Source organism: Caretta caretta, chromosome 8, assembly GCF_965140235.1.
Source record: "Caretta caretta isolate rCarCar2 chromosome 8, rCarCar1.hap1, whole genome shotgun sequence".
Lineage (NCBI taxonomy): Eukaryota > Metazoa > Chordata > Testudines > Cheloniidae > Caretta > Caretta caretta.
The window spans coordinates 53,112,988-53,133,432 of NC_134213.1; the positions used below are offsets into that span (position 1 = coordinate 53,112,988).

Consider the following 20,445-nt stretch of genomic DNA (forward strand, 5'->3'; position numbering starts at 1 on the left):
GGGAGGATATGTGGACATGGATCTGGCATGGAAAGTATTCCCCTGTTGTGCCACTTCCTCTAATAGATCAAAAGACTTTTTGGAACTGTCAGCTAGCTATCAGTTGGCTAAGGTAGTTTTGTAAAACAAAATATAGAAGCCTTTAGCAAAGGATAAAGCTGAAACATGTAAGTAGAAAGTCTACTCTGTGTTTGACGCATTTAAATTTATTCTATACTGTTGTGTTTGGGGCACATTCCTCTGCTTCTCTGTTGCTTTGTAGCCTTGTCAGCCACAATGAGGAAAAGAAAATAAACTAAAAATGGCATCAAAATTTTTAAAAAAACAACACAAATTTCCCTACACCAGGAAAAGCGCTAACAGTTTTTCAGGTGAAAAGGACGTTTTCAAGTGGATGTAAAGAACAGACTAACAACCGGTGGAAATTAATCTTACATTAATGTAAGATGTTGGAAAGTTAAGACTGAGGGCATTTCTACACTTACCTCCACAAGCGATCGATCCAGCAGGGGTTGATTTATTGTATCTAGGAAAGATGCAATAAATCAACCCCTGAGCGCTCTCCCGTCGACTCTGGTACGCCACCGGAGTGAGAGGTGCAGGCAGAGTCAACGGGGGAGCATCAGCTGTCGACTTACCACAGTGAAGACACCGCAGTAAGTAGATCTAAGTATGTCGACTTCAGCTATGTTGTTCACGTAACTGAAATTGTGCAACTTAGATCAATATTTCCCCGCCTGGTGTAGACCAGGCCTGAGCTCAATTTATAGGGAAAACTCTTTCTCAGTGTGTGGCATGTAATTCTCAGCCTGTACTTTAAGTGCAGCATCATTGTCTAACAGTGAGGTAGCTCGGTGTCCTTTTAAATGAAACAAACACACACCACCACCAACTGGGGATCTCAACTTGCCCCTCCGTCTTCTGTTTCATACCATCTCTTCAAATAGCCCTTGGTATGAGTTTCAGTCTCCACATGTAGTTGGGTACTGGTATTGTATATGCAGAATGCTGGCCCTCATCCTCTTTCACTTAGATTATTTGGGTCTGATGAAATATTACTTGAGGTCCTTTTTGTGGGGATTAACTGGAATATCTCTTGCCTCACCAGGAGCTAAGTATGCCATTCTCTGGGGGGCAGGATAGTTTCTCTAAATTCACCATGGAGATGGTACGGCAGTATATGAAGGAAGAGGAAATGCGAGCAGCTCATCAGTCTTCACTGCTCCGGCTCCGTGAGAAGGCACTGAAAGAGAAAACCAAGGCTGAGTTAGCCTGGCTGGAACACCAGAAAAAGTAAGAGAACTCTGAATATGTAGTATCACTGATGATTCCTGCACTTGTGCTTCTACCTGGGTATTTTTTTTATGGCTTCTTCATGTTCTGTTTTTTAAATTCGATTAAATGTTCTTTGTAAACTATTCATCTAAAATCACCTTATATGTATAAAAAATGTAAAAATGACACAATAGGCACATGCCTATTTAAATTCAGTACTGTTCAATAAAGAGAAGCTTGTCTTCACAGTAAACTGCAAGAGATGATGATTGTCTTAGTGCTCTTTTTATTATTTATTAAAGTATTGCTTCCTGAGTTAAGGTTCATAGTCGGGAGGGTGCAAGGGGGACATAACTATTCCCTCATAGATTGACAAAGCAATTAATTGTATAGCATCACTAATAATGTCCCACCTGAAATCACTTTTTCAACTCAAGAGGAAACCATTTTCTTTCAACTCTAAATTTTTCTGTTATAACTGCATGCAATATATTCAAACCTTAAATATGCTGCTGCTTAAGTTATCTTGTACTGAGACTTCTGTCTCATCTCTTTTATGTACATTTTGATAATGTCTCAACAGTAATAGTGGTATTAAGGTCACTTGATTCCCTCCCCCCCCCGCCCTTTCTAATATTCCCGTACCACCAACCAGCAAAGGCCCTATGTTGCAGTAAACAACCATAACTGTTTCCTTTACTCTAGGATTTCGTGTACCAGGCAGGGAACTATTATAGAGTGACCTGAAGCATTTTTTCACTCACTCTTTCAAATGAGAGCGCTGTGAATATCTGGCCTGGGTATGAGAGACAATGTCTGGCATAACCTAATTCTCTTTTAACTTTTTATGCCTTTGCTACAGAATTGTATCTCAAACAGAGCCAAACTAAAAATAGCAAAACTGATTCTGTTTAGACCCTAAAGAATATAGGATATTTCACTGAAGAGAATATTCATGATGGAGTTATGACATGCAAAATGGTGCTACTCTGTTTTAGAGATGTAAGATTGTAGAGGAGAAAAGTATTGCTGTATTTGGAAGCAAGAGAAATTAAGGCTATTTATTTATTTCTTCCCTTCCCCCAATCTCCTTGCAGACATTTACGAGACAAAGGAGAGGATGACAAGATGCCACCCATCCGAAAGAGACAGCGTGGTCTGCTGTTGAGGCTGCAGCAGGAGAAGGTAAATGCTACCCTATAGACAAATCCAGTTGAATCCATGGTATAGTCACTGGACAGCTCTGACATTGTATAGATTCTTAAGTATTGAACAAGAACCACTGAACCAGATCCTTGGATACTAAGCTTATTGTGGTTCTCATTATTATTATTTTTATTTATTTGTATTATAATAGCATCTAGCATTAGCAAGTTGAGCCTTTTACATCAGGACACAGTTATTAGTGATGGTATAGTTATTGATCAGCTGTCCTTGGACTGAGAATATCTGAACAAAATTATCAAAATAGCATAATGCTGTGGCCAATTATGTGGCACAGGCCTTACGGCAGCCTCAGCATGCATTCCAGGCAACTGTCACTACAGTTCTTTTGCTGCATCTTCCCTACCTTTAAAGGCAGAAATTAAGCGTTTGCAAGAGGCCAATAAGGCAGCTCGGAAGGAGAGACAACTGATACTTAAACAGCAGGAGGAGATAGAACGAATCCGCCAAACTACCATGAAACTGCAGGAAAAACTGAAGTCTGCAGGGGAAAACAAGCTGGTAAGTAACATTACAGAAGCTGTATCTTGGTACTTGGAGCCAACCCATATCATTGGTAATTGACTTCAGTGTTATAGCAATGAAAAGTTATCATGTTGAATATATAGCTTACAGACTTGCTCCTAACCCTTCCCTCATCCCTTGGGTTTATGAGCAATTTTGTCTGTCTGATCTGTTTAATTTATTGTGGAAGGAAAAAACAGCCATATGGTAATGACTTCCAAAAGATGTTTATTTTTTTAACTGGATAGCAAATGATGCTAATTATCAAGATTTTCAAAAGTTACTAGTGATTTTGGGTATCTTGATTTATGGATACCAGCTTAAGACACTTTAAAGAGTCTGATTTTCAGAAAATACTGAGTTTTTGCCCTTTGAAAATCAGTCCGTTTTATAGAGTCCCAAGTTGGGCCCTGAAAAATTGAGGCACCCAATGTCACTTTTGAAAATCTTGACTAATAAAACTAGTTTTCCTTACTATACATTTCTGGTTTAATCTGAAGAGACTAAAGCTTTCTGGTGACTTCAGACTATTTAATTCAGTCTTCCAGTTGCACAGGATATATGAGACTAGGGACCTAAAATAGCAGGAAGCTTCTGTATCATGGATAATACTAGTTGCTGTGCTTCCTGGATGAAAGACCTCTTTGGAAAGTGAACATACTTGTTATAGTGCAGGATTGTTGACTACGGCAGCAGCAGGATTCTAGGACTTTCCAGACCATGCAAAGAGTGCATTCACTATGAGTCGGAGGAAACAAAAGGAAGGCACAGTCATCTAGGAAAGAAAGAAACCCATATCATTAACTTGTTAAATAAGTCATTGTTAGAGACTGAGGAAGGTAAAATGTAGAATCGAGATTCTATAGAATATATACTACCCACAAAGGGAGGAAGAGAACAAGACTGAGAAAAAGACACTAGAGGGGGTGGAAGCTCAATACTTTGAAATGTGTAGGTAGAATGGTTTGAGCTCTTGACCCTTAGTCTTGCATGTTTCTTCCTCCAGATAGAAAGAGAAGAGAGATTCCATTACAGATGCGAAACTCTTTACAAAATCTAAGATGAGGCTTTATTCTAGCAATATGGAAAGGATTGACTCAGTATTTAAGAAACTATCAGTGGAGAACTTAACTTACAGAGGGGCAGAGTACAGAAGGGATTCATGCTGAATTTTTTAAATTGTTATTATATTAAATAAGCTACCAAGCATCTGCAATAGGAACTAGTGCCTCAAGTTTCTATTGTCAGATTGGTGTTGGGTGGGAGGTAAATATGGGGTAAATTAATAAAATAAAAAAGAAACCTGAAAAGGTTCAATTAAAAGAATTTCCTGCCTTCTTTTTGGCTCTAAAGTTTTCTCAGTAGAGGTTTCTTATGGATTTATGTTCTTGATTGCTTAAAATTGTATTGTGTTTGAGTTTTAGTAACCTCAGGATAAACTCTAAATAGGCTGCTTGGGTCCAAGGATTAACCTGACTAAAGCAGTGTGGTAATAAGTATTGTTTTCAGGGCCAAATTTTGTGTTTTAAGCTGGAGAAAGGAGGAAAGCGGATCAATATTCAAAAAGTTCTTTTCTCACTCTTCACTCCAAGCCCATGGTACTTTTCTTAATTTTGTTCCGCTTTTGCAGGAGGTTCGCAGTGAAGATGATATAAAGCAGAGCAATGCTTCCAGCCCACTTCCAACTGATGTAGAGACCCGCAGCCCTTCCCCAGTCTCCATCTCCAGTAGTGAGACTAGTAGCATCATGCAGAAGCTCAAGAAAATGCGCAGCCGAATGGATGAAAAGTAACTATTTTTATAAAAGCTGTTTTGTTTATTTTAATAAAACTAGTAGCAGAAAATAAGTAAATGCTTTGTTTTATTAGCAGTAGATGACCGTGCCAAGGCTGCTCCCTTTTACTACAGCAGCCCTTCAGTTTAAATGCCGTGCCATTAATTTATATGAGGAGTTGAAATGAAGTTGAGTACAACTTGGGAAAGTGTCTCCTGCAGTTCAGTTCAGATAGATCTTTAAGACTACTAAGATACAGTGCCTGTGTCCTCTGTTTGGGCATCTCACTTTATCCCTTTCACTTTTTAAGGGGACATTTATGTAATAATGCTTTGATGTTACAGTACATCTTTGCCCTGCATTCTAACAGAAATCTGCTGGCACGTTAGTTGACTTCAAATTCTGATTTGCAGATCACTGGCTAGCTGATCATATAGTTCTGGCTCTCCTTGTTTTTAACTGCTAAATTGGATTAAAAATCATCTAAAGATAAATTACTTTTCACTGAAGCAATTGTTGTAGGTGGCATGGGGTGGTGTTTGACCATGAATGGGAAGGGGAGATGGTCTGAATGATTATGAAGGAAATAGTAGGCACTCCATGAGATAATCCCGCTGTTAATATGTGGTCCATACACTGAGAAAAATTGAGAACATGTGAGCCACAGGCACTTATTGGAAAGCAGAATACAGAGTCTAAAAGGTGAGGGTATTTAAATTTAGTTTCCTATTTTATTTTATTTTATTTTATTTTATTTCATAAATGGCTTTTACAGTATGCTTGCTTAAAGGAGATACAACCTAATTGGAGGGCACTAGATGCAGTACAATGAACAAAGAGATTGTCAGATCCAGAACGTCCTTCAGGGAATTTGGATGGTATAAATTTCACAGTGAAATAACCCTTGTTCCCTAAAGATTGGTATTAGCTATGGCTCTACATTCCTGCTGTACAAGGTAACGAAGGAGCAAATTCATTGCTTCATGATGAGTAAAATTTTTCCTTGAGGCATGCCCTTTGTGTAATGCCTGTATAGTATATATGTCAAAGGATATAAATACTTTGTTGCAGAGCCCCTAGTTCCTTTTGTCTTATTTCATTGGTTAAGTATCACATTTTCAAGTCAGAAATGTTTAGGCCATCAAAGACTGCAACTTGAAGGGCATGTGAAAAATAATTTCATCAGAGCTTGTAGCCAAACTCAAGCTGATCTGAACAGATGAGATATTTGTAAAATAAAAATATGGCATTCTTCTTCATTGAAAATATGCAGAAGCAATTCAATGTGGAAGTTTCTTGTTCTGCTTTAAAAGTCCCACATACGTCTAAAAGAAGTTAACTATTACAATTCAATATGTCCACTAATCTTGGATATTAATCTAGTACCTTGAAGTTACCATATAAAAAGTATGTGGCCCTAACTGCCTTCAGCTCTTCTCTTTTGACCTTTAACTATGGGTCACCACTATTAATAGTCTTAAAGTAATTGCTGTAAATAGCTTTAAACTTGTTACTAGTTAAGGTAATTATAGTTTAGTCCATACTATGCAGATTTTCTGCTGTTTTTTCTCTTTTTGTCTCTAGAATCCCAAGATGTTGGGTCCAGAGAAAAGGTCATGAATCAAATGTTACACATCTTGTAATGACAAGATATCCATGACTCATTAGCATATTGGATACTTGAAATGCCTGGGGAGGGGCATAAGTCCTCCCTATGTTAGATTCTCGGTAACTATGGTAATGAAAGCTCAGATACTAAGGGGGCCCATATAGTAAGAAATAACTTGACAGAAGGTCAGTCTGATTGCACAGTCTTTACCCACTTTGGGTCTAAAAGGAAGTCTTCTGACCCAGACTCCACTGATTGGTGTTGAGTGGCCTGAACCCTCAGTTCAGTTCTCTTCTTTAAAGAAGAAACAGCATTCAGGACAACTGAGACACTGACTATAAAGTCTTAAGGATCTGTGCCTCCGAAGTTAGTCATGCTAAACCAAGTCCATCTTTATACAAGAAGCGTTGAGATTTAACTATGCCCTAACATAGACAAATTCTTTTAGAATGGGAAGGGCCACTCTGTTTATGGGCAATAATGGGTTCCAGAGTTCCCCAAAAAGAAAGGGTTTTTCTCCTTAGAACAAAAGAAGGTCTTTGAGTCTTCAAGGTTAAGAATCGGACAGATTGATCACAAGAATGAAATTTCCAGTGGCAACAGATGCCATAATTCAGAATTGGTTCACAGTTCTTGAATTTTGAAATCATACTTACATACCTTGATAAGAGTAGCTCTATAGGAAGTATCATAGGTGACTGAGTATCAAGGTGTAGCCATGTTAGTCTATATCCACAAAAACAACAAGGAGTCCGGTGGTACCTTAAAGACTAACAGATTTATTTGGGCGTAAGCTTTCGTGAGTAAAACACCACTTCTTAAGATGCAACTGATACGCTTTTTTTTTATCAGTGACTGATGCACTTTTTAATGGAAGTATTTTTATGCCAAAAATTTTTTTGGTAATATTTAATGTTCATCTTGTATTGTACTAGATACCTCTCTTCTTTCTCCAGGAGTGTAGATCATTAAATAATGCTTATCTTTACAGAAAAAGAGTTAGTTACTGGTAGATAACGACCCCATTACAATCTTGTAAAATTGTTATAAAATCTTCAGCCTTGGCACACAGTAAACATACCTTTAAGATGATAGGGAAAGGCCTAATGATATTTTAGTTGCCAGTCAAAACAATTGCCCTAGTTCAGTAGAATTTTCAAGACTGGCTAGCAGAACAGTTGCCCTCCTTTATCACGCTCTGAGCAGTAAGAAATGGAAATTATGCCTTTGTGTGGTTTAATATATCGTTCCAATGTTATCTCATTGCTTCTTGTGCTGTGGATTGTGTGTGTGTTTGGTAGAAGTTCAGGGAGGAGTAGCACTTTCTTTAAACTTAAATTTAACTTTTACTTTTGCCAAACAGATTATGCCAAATGGATATTTTTTACGTAATTAATATTTTGCTACATGGTTCTGAAACGGTATGTTTGTTCATAAAAACCAGCATTGCAGACTGCGGAGTTCTCCCAAGGATGTAGCAAAGAATACGGTTAAATCAAAGCAGTACAGCAAGACAGTATTGGCAGAATTTTTGCGGGTGGGGAAGGGAAGCCATCCCTTGAAAGGGAACTAATATTGAATTAGTCTAATTGCATAAGGTGCAGGAAAAAAACTGAATGATAAGAATTAACTAAAAGCAAACTGGGGAAGAAGAGGGCTTTAAAAGCCAGCTATACTTCAGACTGGAAAGGAATGCTGGACCTGCTGGACTCTGTGGCAAAGGAGAGATTCTTCACACTTCTGTGACAGCTTCAATACCTATCTTCTGCTAAGAAGGGAAGAGAAAAAGAGTTTCTGTCTTAATCCTTGTGGTATGCATGTGAACAGGAGCATGCTCTGTCAAAGAGAATTAACACTTTTTTCCCCTTGTGTCCTCTGTGTATGCAGCTTCAACAGTAATCATCCATGCACCATAGGAAATAGAAGAACTAACCTAATCTTTTGCTTTATCTTAACGTGTTTCTTACCTTGCACTGTAATAGTGAGCTATCTGTAGCATGGCTTTTCCTCTGAATAACTTTTGGGGGCTACACTATATTTTAAATATTATCATCCAACTGGCTTCAGGAATTTTGTAATATGGATGCAATTTTGTTGCACTTTAGTACTTTTAAGTGAAACAGGCAGTGTGTAAATGTGAGACCAAGACTATGCTTTGCTGAGAATGAAAAACGGCAACATCTGCATTCCAGCTAGAAATAGAAGTACCCGTGAACATTTCAGGCTATTTTTCTGAATCACTGCACTATTTTTGAACCAGGTGGTGCTACTAATTAGATCAGTGGCATTTATCTTTGGAAAAATGGTCAGATTCATGTTTGAACCTATAAGTGAAAATGTGTTTAGGGGTCTCAGAATAGTACCATTGTCCACATCATAAAACAAACAAGTCCTCTACTGAGGACTGGAATAGCAGGAGGTGCTAAAGACCCAGGATTGAGGTGTGTGCACAGAACTGCAAATGGAAGCTTATACACAAGCAACAAAACTACTACCAAAATCTGAAATTAACCTAGATAACAATATGAAAAGAAGCTTGCATTTAATTGACAGAATAAATTGTTACATTTTATGCATAGAAGTAGTTATGTTCTGTTGCCCTTGGAGTGACAACATACAATTTTTCTGTTTAAGATGAGGTGATGTAATCCATGTAATGTTAACACATTTTTAAAATTCTTTGTTAGCTGCTCTCCTTTTCTTGTTCTTTCTGTCTTTTTGATATCTTGGTTTTAAACTCTTCCTCCTTATTTTGTAGACACTGCTCTCCTGTTCACTACTTCTTCTCTGTCTTTACGTCTCACCACTGGGCCTCTCTCAGTGTCTGTTTTCCCAACCTCCATCCCAAATTCCAGCTGTATATCTACAACCAATTGGTCAGGTAACGGCACCTTTTTCAGTGGTGTACTCTTTGATAGAGCATGCTCTGTTCATTCCTAAACAGCTAGGAGGCTCCTCATCAGAATAGAATTCCAACACTTGCCTCACTGTTTCCAAATTAATCTGCTGTTGCTGAATATAATTTCCTGAGCAGTAGGTAAGAACACAAAATGGACTGCCTATTATTGAGCTGCTGCAACGGAGCAGTAATTGAAAACTTTATCTAGCGCTGGGCTTGAAGTCTGGACGCCTCAGCTTCTATTTAGTTATTGCATCTGTGTTTGGAGAGAGCACCACATTTAACCTTTTAAACTGCACAACTAAGTTTTCTTTATTCAATGGTTTCTGTTAACCTTTTGGAACTGATGGGTTAAAAAATACAGCATTAGCACAGTTAGCCTTTGAAAATAGTAATGGTGTGGTGTGAATGCCTTTCTCTCCCCCGCTCCCCACTGACCAAAAAAAAACAAGAGAAACCTCTTGCCCAGTATGTATTAGAGTTTTCACTGGATTATTTTCTGTAGAGATCCCTGCTCTATAGGATGCATGTGCGTGCCTGGTGTTACATTGGAACACTCTAGAATATAGCAAATATTGAGGTTGTATACGTATTCTCTTGTGGTTTGGACCATTCAGTCCTCTAGGTTGTAAAAGGTTTCAGAGTAGCAGCCGTGTTAGTCTGTATTTGCAAAAAGAAAAGGAGTACTTGTGGCACCTTAGAGACTAACCAATTTATTTGAGCATAAGCTTTTGTGAGCTACTGCTCACTTCATCGGATGCATTCAGTGGAAAATACAGTGAGGAGATATATATACACACTGAACATGAAAAAATGGGTGTTGTTATACACCCTGTAAGGAGAGTGATCACTTAAGATGAGCTATTACCAGCAGGGGGGAGGGGAGAAAACCTTTTGTAGTGGTAATCAAGGTGGGCCATTTCCAGCAGTTAACAAGAACGTCTGAGGAACGGGGGGGGGGGAAATAAACATGGGGAAATAGTTTTATTTTGTGTAATGACTCATCCACTCCCAGTCTCTGTTCAAGCCTAAGTTAATTGTATCCAGTTTGCAAATTAATTCCAATTCAGCAGTCTCTCGTTGGAGTCTGTTTTTGAAGTCTTTTTGTTGTAATATTGCGACTTTTAGATCAGAGATCGAGTGACCAGAGAGATTGAAGTGTTCTCCAACTGGTTTATGAATGTTATAATTCTTGATATCTGATTTGTGTCCATTTATTCTTTTACGTAGAGACTGTCCAGTTTGACCAATGTACATGGCAGAGGGGCATTGCTGGCACATGATGGCATATATCACATTGGTAGATGTGCAGGTGAACGAGCCTCTGATAGTGTGGCTGATGTGATTAGGCCCTATGATGGTGTCCCCTGAATAGATATGTGGACACATTTGGCAACGGGCTTTGTTGCAAAGATAGGTTCCTGGGTTAGTGGTTCTGTGGTGTGGTGTGTGGTTGCTGGTGAGTATTTGCTACAGGTTGGGAGGATGTCTGTAGGCAAGGACTGGCCTGTCTCCCAAGATTTGTGAGAGTGAAGGGTCGTCCTTCAGGATAGGTTGTAGATCCTTGATGATGCGTTGGAGCGGTTTTAGTTGGGGGCTGAAGGTGATGGCTAGTGGCGTTCTGTTATTTTCTTTGTTAGGCCTGTCCTGTAGTAGGTGACTTCTGGGTACTCTTCTGGCTCTGTCAATCTGTTTCTTCACTTCAGCAGGTGAGTATTGTAGTTGTAAGAATGCTTGATAGAGATCTTGTACGTGTATGTCTCTGTCTGAGGGGTTGGAGCAAATGCGGTTGTATCGCAGAGCTTGGCTGTAGACGATGGATCGTGTGGTGTGGTCAGGGTGAAAGCTGGAGGCATGCAGGTAGGAATAGCGGTCAGTAGGTTTCCGGTATAGGGTGGTGTTTATGTGACCATTGTTTATTAGCACTGTAGTGTCCAGGAAGTGGATCTCTTGTGTGGACTGGACCAGGCTGAGGTTGGTGGTGGGATGGAAATTGTTGAAATCATGGTGGAATTCCTCAAGGGCTTCTTTTCCATGGGTCCAGATGATGAAGATGTCATCAATATAGCACAAGTAGAGTAGGGGCTTTAGGGGAAGAGAGCTGAGGAAGCGTTGTTCTAAATCAGCCATAAAAATGTTGGCATACTGTGGGGCCATGCGGGTACCCATAGCAGTGCCACTGACTTGAAGGTATACATTGTCCCCAAATGTGAAATAGTTATGGGTGAGGACAAAGTCACAAAGTTCAGCCACCAGGTTTGCCGTGACATTATCGGGGATACTGTTCCTGACGGCTTGTAGTCCATCTTTGTGTGGAATGTAGGTGTAGAGGGCTTCTACATCCATAGTGGCCAGGATGGTGTTTTCAGGAAGGTCACCGATGGATGGTAGTTTCCTCAGGAAGTCAGTGGTGTCTCGAAGATAGCTGGGAGTGCTGGTAACGTAGGGCCTGAGGAGGGAGTCTACATAGCCAGACAATCCTGCTGTCAGGGTGCCAATGCCTGAGATGATGGGTTGTCCAGGATTTCCAGGTTTATGGATCTTGGGTAGCAGATAGAATACCCCAGGTTGGGGTTCCAGGGATGTGTCTGTGCGGATTTGTTCTTGTGCTTTTTCAGGGAGTTTCTTGAGCAAATGGTGTAGTTTCTTTTGGTAACCCTCAGTGGGATCAGAGGGTAATGGCTTGTAGAAAGTGGTGTTGGAGAGCTGCCGAGCAGCCTCTTGTTCATATTCCAACCTATTCGTGATGACGACAGCACCTCCTTTATCAGCCTTTTTTATTATGATGTCAGAGTTGTTTCTGAGGCTGTGGATGGCATTGTGTTCTGCACGGCTGAGGTTATGGGGCAAGTAATGCTGCTTTTCCACAATTTCAGCCCGTGCATATCGGTGGAAGCACTCTATGTAGAAGTCCAGTCTGTTGTTTCGACCTTCAGGAGGAGTCCACCTAGAATCCTTCTTTTTGTAGTGTTGGTAGGAAGGTCTCTGTGGATTAGTATGTTGTTCAGAGGTGTGTTGGAAATATTCCTTGAGTCGGAGACGTCGAAAATAGGATTCTAGGTCACCACAGTACTGTATCATGTTCGTGGGGGTGGAGGGGCAGAAGAAGAGGCCCCGAGATAGGACAGATTCTTCTGCTGGGCTAAGAGTATAGTTGGATAGATTAACAATATTGCTGGGTGGGTTCAGGGAACCTTTGCTGTGGCCTCTTGTGGCATGTAGTAGTTTAGATAATTTAGTGTCCTTTTTCTTTTGTAGAGAAGCAAAATGTGTGTTGTAAATGGCTTGTCTAGTTTTTATAAAGTCCAGCCACGAGGAAGTTTGTGTGGAAGTTTGGTTGCAGTTCCCACCCATCCCTTTCTTTTCTCTTACCACTGTGGATTGAAGGTCAAAACCCTTGTTTTCTCTGGACTCCTTTTGGCTTGTTCGGCTAGTGTCATCATAAATAGTTAATGTTTGTGTAGCTGTTAATTTTTATGGCAAGTTAATTGGTTCTTCATGTCATTCTTTGGATCCATGAGTTGATACAGTAGGCATCTGGTTCGGCATGGTTTTGTCAGCTCCTGCTCTTTTGAATTCATTTCAAGATCAGAGCTATGTTATATGCCTTATATTGAGGTTATCTGCATAGACTGTATGGGGTTTATACAACTTCATGAAACTCGCAGGAGTGGGTGGATGAGATTCTGTGGTCTGTGTTGTGCAGGAGGTCAGACTAGATGATCATGATGGTCCCTTCTGACCTTAATATCTATGAATCTATCTATGATTCCATTTATTTCTATTGTCAAAGTGGCTGAGTCTGAGAAGAATCTGAGGTTGAAGTAATGTACATTGTATGAGGCAAAGAGTTTTGTATTCAGACCAGTGTATCCAGTTCCTGGGTGAGTGATACTTCCCACAGAGGTGTATGCTTTATGCAGATTTCCTCCACTTCCCCTCCCAAAATACTCAGAGTGGGAGTCCCACCTATGTATGTTGAAGAAAGTCCAACAGGCTAATCTGATTTTAGCTGAAATGTATTAATGAATTGGAGTCTGGAATATCTTCTGCCTAGAAGTCCAACTCTGAGAAATCACTGGGTTCAAGAATGTCTCAAGGACAACAGTGCTCACTCGACTCAGATCCCACTATTCCCTCTCTTGGAAGGAAGAGGAGAAGACACATGATGTTTCTCTTGGTCCTTTATGGATTCCTGAAATAAGTTATGGAGACTTTGGCCTCAGTGAAGATCAAGCTAGGATGCAGTTAGAGGTCTGCTCCAGGGTTCCCAAACGTATCAGGCATCTATGCAAAATCCTTCTGAAATAATCATAAGAGATCCACATGGCCTTGGACTTGTTGGCCCAACAGTCTTGATCCTTTTCCCCTGAGTGGAGGAGAAAGAAGAAATAGAGAATAATCATTCAAGTAACTGCTGCTTCCTCCTCTTCAACTGATGAGTCTGTATATACATACCATCCTTTTATGTCTCAATTTGATGACTTTAGGAAGTTTCAGGAGTTATTGAGCAGAATGGCAGAGGAGTTTTATATTTAAATTCAGATAATTCATGGAACATCATCTCACCACTTGTTTACTATCATTCAGCTCCAGCAGAACACAGCAACTATCCCCTTATTCCTTCTGAAAACCTCTGACTATCATTCACCTCTATCCCACAGACATTTAACCCTGCTGATAATCACCAAATCCCAGATCTCTTATTGTGGCAGTTAATAAGAAAACAAAGTAAAGAAGAGTTAACCCATCACGATCAGAATGTTGAGGGAGTAATTTTATTCCTCTGCTGTGCTTCAGAAGAGAATAAGGATTCATCAAATGATATTGGAACAGTACAATTTCTTGGCTTGGGGCGGACTTCTCCTATTAATGGACTGGCTTCCAAAATAGTTGAAAAAAGAAGCCAGGGTAGTTGTGCCTGAAGATCAAAAGGAGGCAAAGCATTCCTCTAATGTGGCTTGATTCCTTAGACACAACTCAATTGGTAGTCATGGCAGTGACTTACCAATGAATTATGTCTAAGGAGGCCAGGCATTCCACAAGATGTTCTAGCAAGTAGAAATATCTTCCTTTTGAGGCCTCCCCACATATTTAATTATAAGACCAATTATACAATGGAAGAGAGAAAAATTCTAGGTCGTCTTGGAAATTTTTGACTGGATTGATCCTCCTACAGGAAAAAGCTAACTTTCCAGTATCCAGGTGCTGCAGAGCAATCATCGGAACACTTTGAGAAACCCCCATCAGACACTGTCATTCTGGCAGAAAAAACTTTAGTTAGCAGAGATAAAGGAACTTATCTACAGCTTGGTGGTCTGTGCCAGTGGCTCCCAAAGCTTATTGGTTCATGTACCACCAACTTAAAAAAAAAAAATGTATGAAGTGAATGGATGGAATATCAAGCTCTCATAGTACCCATGGTACATGAACCATATAGTTTGGCAACCCCTCATCCAGGTACAGTTTTTGAGACAGTAAATTTGATATGCATACAAGAGCCTTAAGATAATAAATGTGGCAGGTTATTTTTGTTTCTGCTTAGGAGCCAACTTCCTTCTTTATTTTTCATGAATCATAGAGTTGCAATTACCTCAGGCAGATGGGTGCTTGAGGTTGGTTTCAAAAAGATTACGCCATCTAATTCTTCTCTATGTTTCTTACCAATCTTTTCTTATCAGTTACGAAAATATACTGAGAAGTAATTGTCGTTTTTAATTGGAAAAAGATAGCAAATGTCACCTCTGTGGCCTACATTAACAGACTAGGGTGGGCTGAAGGAGTTGAGCTTCATCCTGTTCCATTGTTCAGAGGAACTTTTTGCAATCTAGTAACCAGCTGGCTGTCCAATTTAGCTGATCATTTATGTGATGGGCTTTAAATATGAAGACCTTGTACCAGGAAAACTATCTCTGAATCCTGCTGTGTTCCAATGGATAATATGCTCATTGGCCCTTAGCACATCAGTCTGTTTTGTAGCAGCAGCAAGGTAACACTTTATTCAAAGGTGATTGTCACAGATGCCTGTCACAACATTGCCCAGAGGGTCTGTTTTTATACACCTTCCCTTCTGTGCCTCTTCTAATAAAAAAGATTCAGAAAATGGAGATCCAGAGAAAATAATCTTAGTGGCACCCCATTGTTTGCAGTGATCTTGTAGCTGTATTGGTCTCAGAATATGAGAGACAACGTAGGTGGGATAATATCTTTTATTCGATCAATTTCTGTTTGTGGAAGATATAAGCTCTCAAGCTAAACAGAGCTCTGCTTCAGGTCTGAGGGATGGAAGCAGAACGTCTCAGCTAATACAGGTTAAGCAGAAGGGATAAGTGTGTTGGAGGTCATTACTTGAAATGAAGTGGGTTATTGGGGGTTAGACTGTTATGCATAAAGGGTTTGAAATGGGCAATTAAGGATAGCAGACAGTGCAGTGTTATAACTTGTTGTAATGAGTCATAAAAACAGTGCCCCTGTTAAGTGCATGGTGTTTGGTAGCTAGCAGAGTTATGAATGTAAGTTTCCAGGCTTGCCTTTTGCAGGTTTTATGCAGGTTTCCCTTGAGGACAAGTACTGAAAAATCACCTTTGTTGAATGATCACTGTGTGAAAAATTTTCTGCCGTGGATGATACGATATATTTTTGTCTTCTATCAATTTTCTATCTGAGCTCATTCGAGAGTGAGGTGATTGTCTGGTTTCACCCACTTAGTTGTTAATGGGGCATTTGATGTAGGACCCATGAATCTTGAACATGTTTTGTGGGGGATATTGATCATCATAGCAGTGGAGATATGTCTGGAGGTTTTGCATCTTGTTCTGGCAGGGTCTGGTGCTCCTTTGAGTTGGTGTGTACTGGTCTGTGGGGCGCATGTTTCTGATGATGAGCTGGGCGAGGCTGGTGGGTTGTTTGAAGGCCAGAAAAGGGGGTTCAGGAAGGATTTCTTTCAGGGTGTGGTCCCTATTAAATATGGGTTGTAATTGTTCGATGATACCCCATAAGGGTTTCATTGTGGGTGGTAAGTAACAACTAGGGGTGTGCGGCCAGAGGGTTTCTCTTTCCTGTACTGAAACAGGTTCTCTGGGTGTTTTTGGATGGCCCTTTCCATGATGTGATCTACTTCTCTGGTGGCGTGTCCTTGTTTAGTGAAGGCCATTTTAAATGTGTTTAGGTGTGCATCTTGGACTTCCTCTTTGGAGCAAATTATGTGATATCTGAGTGCCTAGCTGTAAATAACAAATTATGTGGTGTGTCTGGAGTGGTTGCTGGATATGTGGAGGTAAGTGTGGTGATCAGTGGGTTTCTTGTGTATAGTCATTTGTAGGGTTCCATTATTTAAACTAATCGTGGTGTCCAGGAAATGGATGCTGGTATGGAAGTGTTCTAGCACCTCACTGGAAGATGAGACTCTGGTTTTCACTGCTCATACATTTACTGAACTACCTTTTGACTGTTATGACAACTGGACTTGTGCTTCTGGAATCCAGTCAGCCACAAAGAACTGGGAATTCGAAACGCATCAGCCTGGCTGCTGAATGAAGCAAGACAGAGGTAGTTATCGTAATGAGGTCATTGTCACCTAATTGGTCTCCATAAAAGTTTCTGAGTCAAGGACCTACTTGACTAACTGGAATGGCTATGACATGCATAATTGAAAACAAGGAATAAAGAGTTAAACAGTCTTGGTGAAGAAACAAATGTGGACTCCATGGTGATCCAAGTATTGTCAATTACAGTTCCCTCAAGATGCCTTATCCAGGGGTTTTGTACTAGGACTTCAAAGGTATATACTAGGCCCTAAATTCAGTTATGTGCTGCCAGGTAGAGGGATCACTCATAGGCCAGCAACATGTATTATATCATATATTTTTTCAAAGTACTGAAGAAACTCAGACCTCCAAAGAGGTTAATACGTCCAACATGGAGTCTCAATTTAATCTTAAAATCCCTCCTTTCACATCCCTTTGAACCATTAAAGTAAGTTTCTCTATACTGCTTTAGTCTTTGTGTGTTTCATGATATCAATCACATCTCCATGCCAAGTATAAGAGATTCAGAGTACTTTACATGTGAATTATAAATATATCCCCAAGGACAAAATGATACTGAAAATCGAGGAGAAATTCATCCCCTTCAAAGGTGGTCAGTGTTCCACAGAGCCCAAGATATAGTTCTACCTTCCTTCTGCCTCCATTTCTCAATGCAGGAAAGAGAAGCGGTGGCACACTCTGGATGTCCGATGGCTCCTGAAAATATATCTTCATATAATTATTCAGAAAATCTAATTTTTATTTGGGAGTTTCCATGTAGTTAACTGAAGGAAAAAGGCATGTGAAGACACCATTTCCAAGAGCAGGGATCCATACAGACAATATTAAAAGAAGAGTTACTTATCAGTACCTATAGTTCTTCAATTGGATTGTCAGTATGGAACCATATGCCCTCTTCTTATGGTTGCTTGTGTATTTGGAAAGAACTTGAGACATTTAGGGTTGCAGTATCTTCTATACCAGTGAGGACAGTAGGGAGAACGTTGGGATCCATGAAAAAGAATGCTCACAATCCCAATGGTCACTGTTTTCTAGAGGGTTCTGACTTAATGGTAACAGCCTTTTTGCATGCCCAGGAGTGGGGATCACTACAGACTATCTGTTCAAATTGGTTACTGGTGAGTAACCCTTCTATGTATAACTACAGTATTTAAAATCCTCAGAATTTGTAGGTGATTAGCTCCCTCCAGATTAGTGATCTGTTTATCATACTGTATCATAAAAGCTGGGCCTCAGAGTTATCCTAAGTGACCAGAAGTTGTTTATGTGTGTGTTGACTTTCTGCTCAAAGTGGGCCTGGTGCAAGGTCAACCTTGAAACCTCTTTTAAGGGGACAAGCATTTAAAAAATCCAAAATGGTGGGTCTCTTGGTAGATTAAGAATTTTCCATCATAGTTTTTACATTAAAAACTTGCCCGCTTCTCATAGAAAGGAAACGTGCAGAAAGATATGAATTGGAAGATATCTGTTACACTTCTGATTTTTTTTCTGTGCTGTTCTACATAATTTGTCAATGAACCGCAATAAGTCCTACACAGTAGGAACAGTAAGTCATTTGCCTCTTTTTATTATATAGTTTTTTTCGTTTGTTTTTTGGAGATCTATGGAATGTCACAACATTGATATTCTCCTAGAAAACAACAAGTCTATATATCATGATGATAGAGCATCTGGCCATTGGGTCTTTTGGCTGTGGTAGACTGTTTTCCTGTTGTCTTCTGATATGTTTATTAGGTTCCTGACTAAGCGAGAACAGAAGCTGATGCAGCGGCGACAACATGCTGAAGAACTGCTGGAGTGGAAGCGCCGTCTAGATGCAGAGGAAGCAGAGATACGTCAGATGGAGAAACAAGCCTTAGCTGCTTGGGACAAAGAGAGACTCAAAACAAAAACAGCCAAAAAGGAACTTGGGGACCAGAGGGCTGAACCCAAAGGTAAAACCGTGTTCTGCTCAAAGAGTGACCCAGTGCAAATGATGACTGGGCAAAACATAGCATATCATAAACTATTAGCCTCTGGTAAGCTCATATTTTTGTATTTTCTTCCTGTGTGGTAGTGGTTATTCCTCTCTGGACACACAATTGTGTTCTGTCCTCTGCTCTTTATTATCTTCTAACTCTTATCATTATCTTTAACCTTAGCTACCACTTTTACACTGATAGTCAACAGTATGTCTTTAATGACTTTGTTCACCCTCATGTCTTGCATTGACCAAATAAATCCGTTTCTTTGTTTCAACTTTCCAGAGCTAAATACCTCTGATAGAATTGCTTCTCTTATACAAGACGACCTTTCTCAAGCGCCACTCCATCTCCTTCTCAACTCAAAGTTTTTGGCTTCCAGTGGCTTTATCTTGGTGACATCTTTGACTCTGTACCCTTCTTTATATTCTACATGTTACATCTTGAAATACACCTGAGGCCGTCTCTGCAGCTTTATCCATTTGTCTCAGTGCCTCTGTTTGTCTCTCTGTTTTTCTAATCCAAGGGTCTCAAACTCAAATGACCACGAGGGCCACATGAGGTCTAATACATTGGCCCGAGGGCCGCACCACTAACCACACCCCCTGCTGCCCCAGCCCCGCCCCCACTCCACCCCTTCCATGAGGCCCCGCCCCTGCCTCGCCTCCTCCCACCCCTTCCCTGCCCCCATTCCAACCCCTTCCCTGAAATCCCCACCCCAATTCTGCCCCCTCCCTGCCCCCAGGGGGTTGGAGTGCAGGAGGGGTGCGGGGTGCAGGATGTGTGCAGGGTAGTCAGGGTGCAGGATGTGGCAGGTGGCTCAGGGCAGAGGGTTGGGGTGTGAGGTGCAGCGGGGGCTCAGGGCAGGGGCTTGGGGTGCAGGAGGGGTGTGGGGTGCAGCAGGGGGTCAGGGTGCAGCAGGGGCCTCAGGGCAGGGGGTTTGGTTGCAGGAGGGGTTCAGGGGCGGGTCCGGCCCCACATGCACCGGGGGCAGGGCAGGCTCCTTGCCTGTCTGCCCTGCCCCCACACCACTCTGGGAAGTGGCTGGGACCTGGGGGAGGGGGAAGGGGGCACGGTGGTCTGTGTGTTGCCTTGGCTGCTCCTCTAGGTACCTCCCCCGAAGCTCCCAAATGGGGCGGCACTGTGAAAGGGGCGGCAGTCCGTGTGTCGTCAGGGCGGCACTTGTCTTTCCGCGGCAGCAGCGGCAATTCGGCAGCAGCCCACTCTGCAGGCTGCGCCACGGCGGCAGTTCGGCAGCAGCTTCTGTTTTCAGTCGTCCTGCTTGGGGCAGCAAAAATGGTAGAGCCGGCCCTGCTCTTAAATCCCCTTTCCGTTTCAGTGCTGTTCTCGTCCATCTCCCTACCAGCCATCTTACTACCATTATGATTCCTGCCATCAGAGGGAGCTTTCTTCTTCCTCACAATTTGCATTTCGGATCAGTGAAAAGCTGTTTATCTTCCCTGCCTTTGACTTCTATTTTCTCTTGCTATGTTATTAACTCTGCAACTATACATGACTAAAGTATTTTTGGGTGCAGTTTGTATGAAAGGTTCTTCTATATGGAAAATAAACTTGCTTCGATGCAGCTCCCAAAATGAGTCTTGTTCAGCCTTCCTGTGGCAGTTTGTAATTTCAGCAAGAGGTTTCGAGAG

General features: G+C 41.0%; 1 protein-coding gene across 9 annotated transcripts in view; it reads left to right on the forward strand.

Moving 5' to 3' along the window:
- Positions 1 to 20,445, forward strand: part of CEP350 (centrosomal protein 350) — a 135,041-nt gene that overhangs the window by 78,232 nt on the left and 36,364 nt on the right. For 7 of the 9 annotated variants that reach the window (XM_075131502.1, XM_075131503.1, XM_075131504.1 and 4 more), the window contains 6 exons: positions 1,109 to 1,293; positions 2,373 to 2,460; positions 2,854 to 3,000; positions 4,634 to 4,791; positions 9,145 to 9,267; positions 18,567 to 18,766. In XM_075131502.1, the coding sequence (XP_074987603.1) occupies positions 1,109 to 1,293; positions 2,373 to 2,460; positions 2,854 to 3,000; positions 4,634 to 4,791; positions 9,145 to 9,267; positions 18,567 to 18,766 (901 nt within the window). The remainder of the gene's footprint in view (positions 1 to 1,108; positions 1,294 to 2,372; positions 2,461 to 2,853; positions 3,001 to 4,633; positions 4,792 to 9,144; positions 9,268 to 18,566; positions 18,767 to 20,445) is intronic. The other 2 variants (XM_048860301.2, XM_048860302.2) reach the window with 1 other exon arrangement.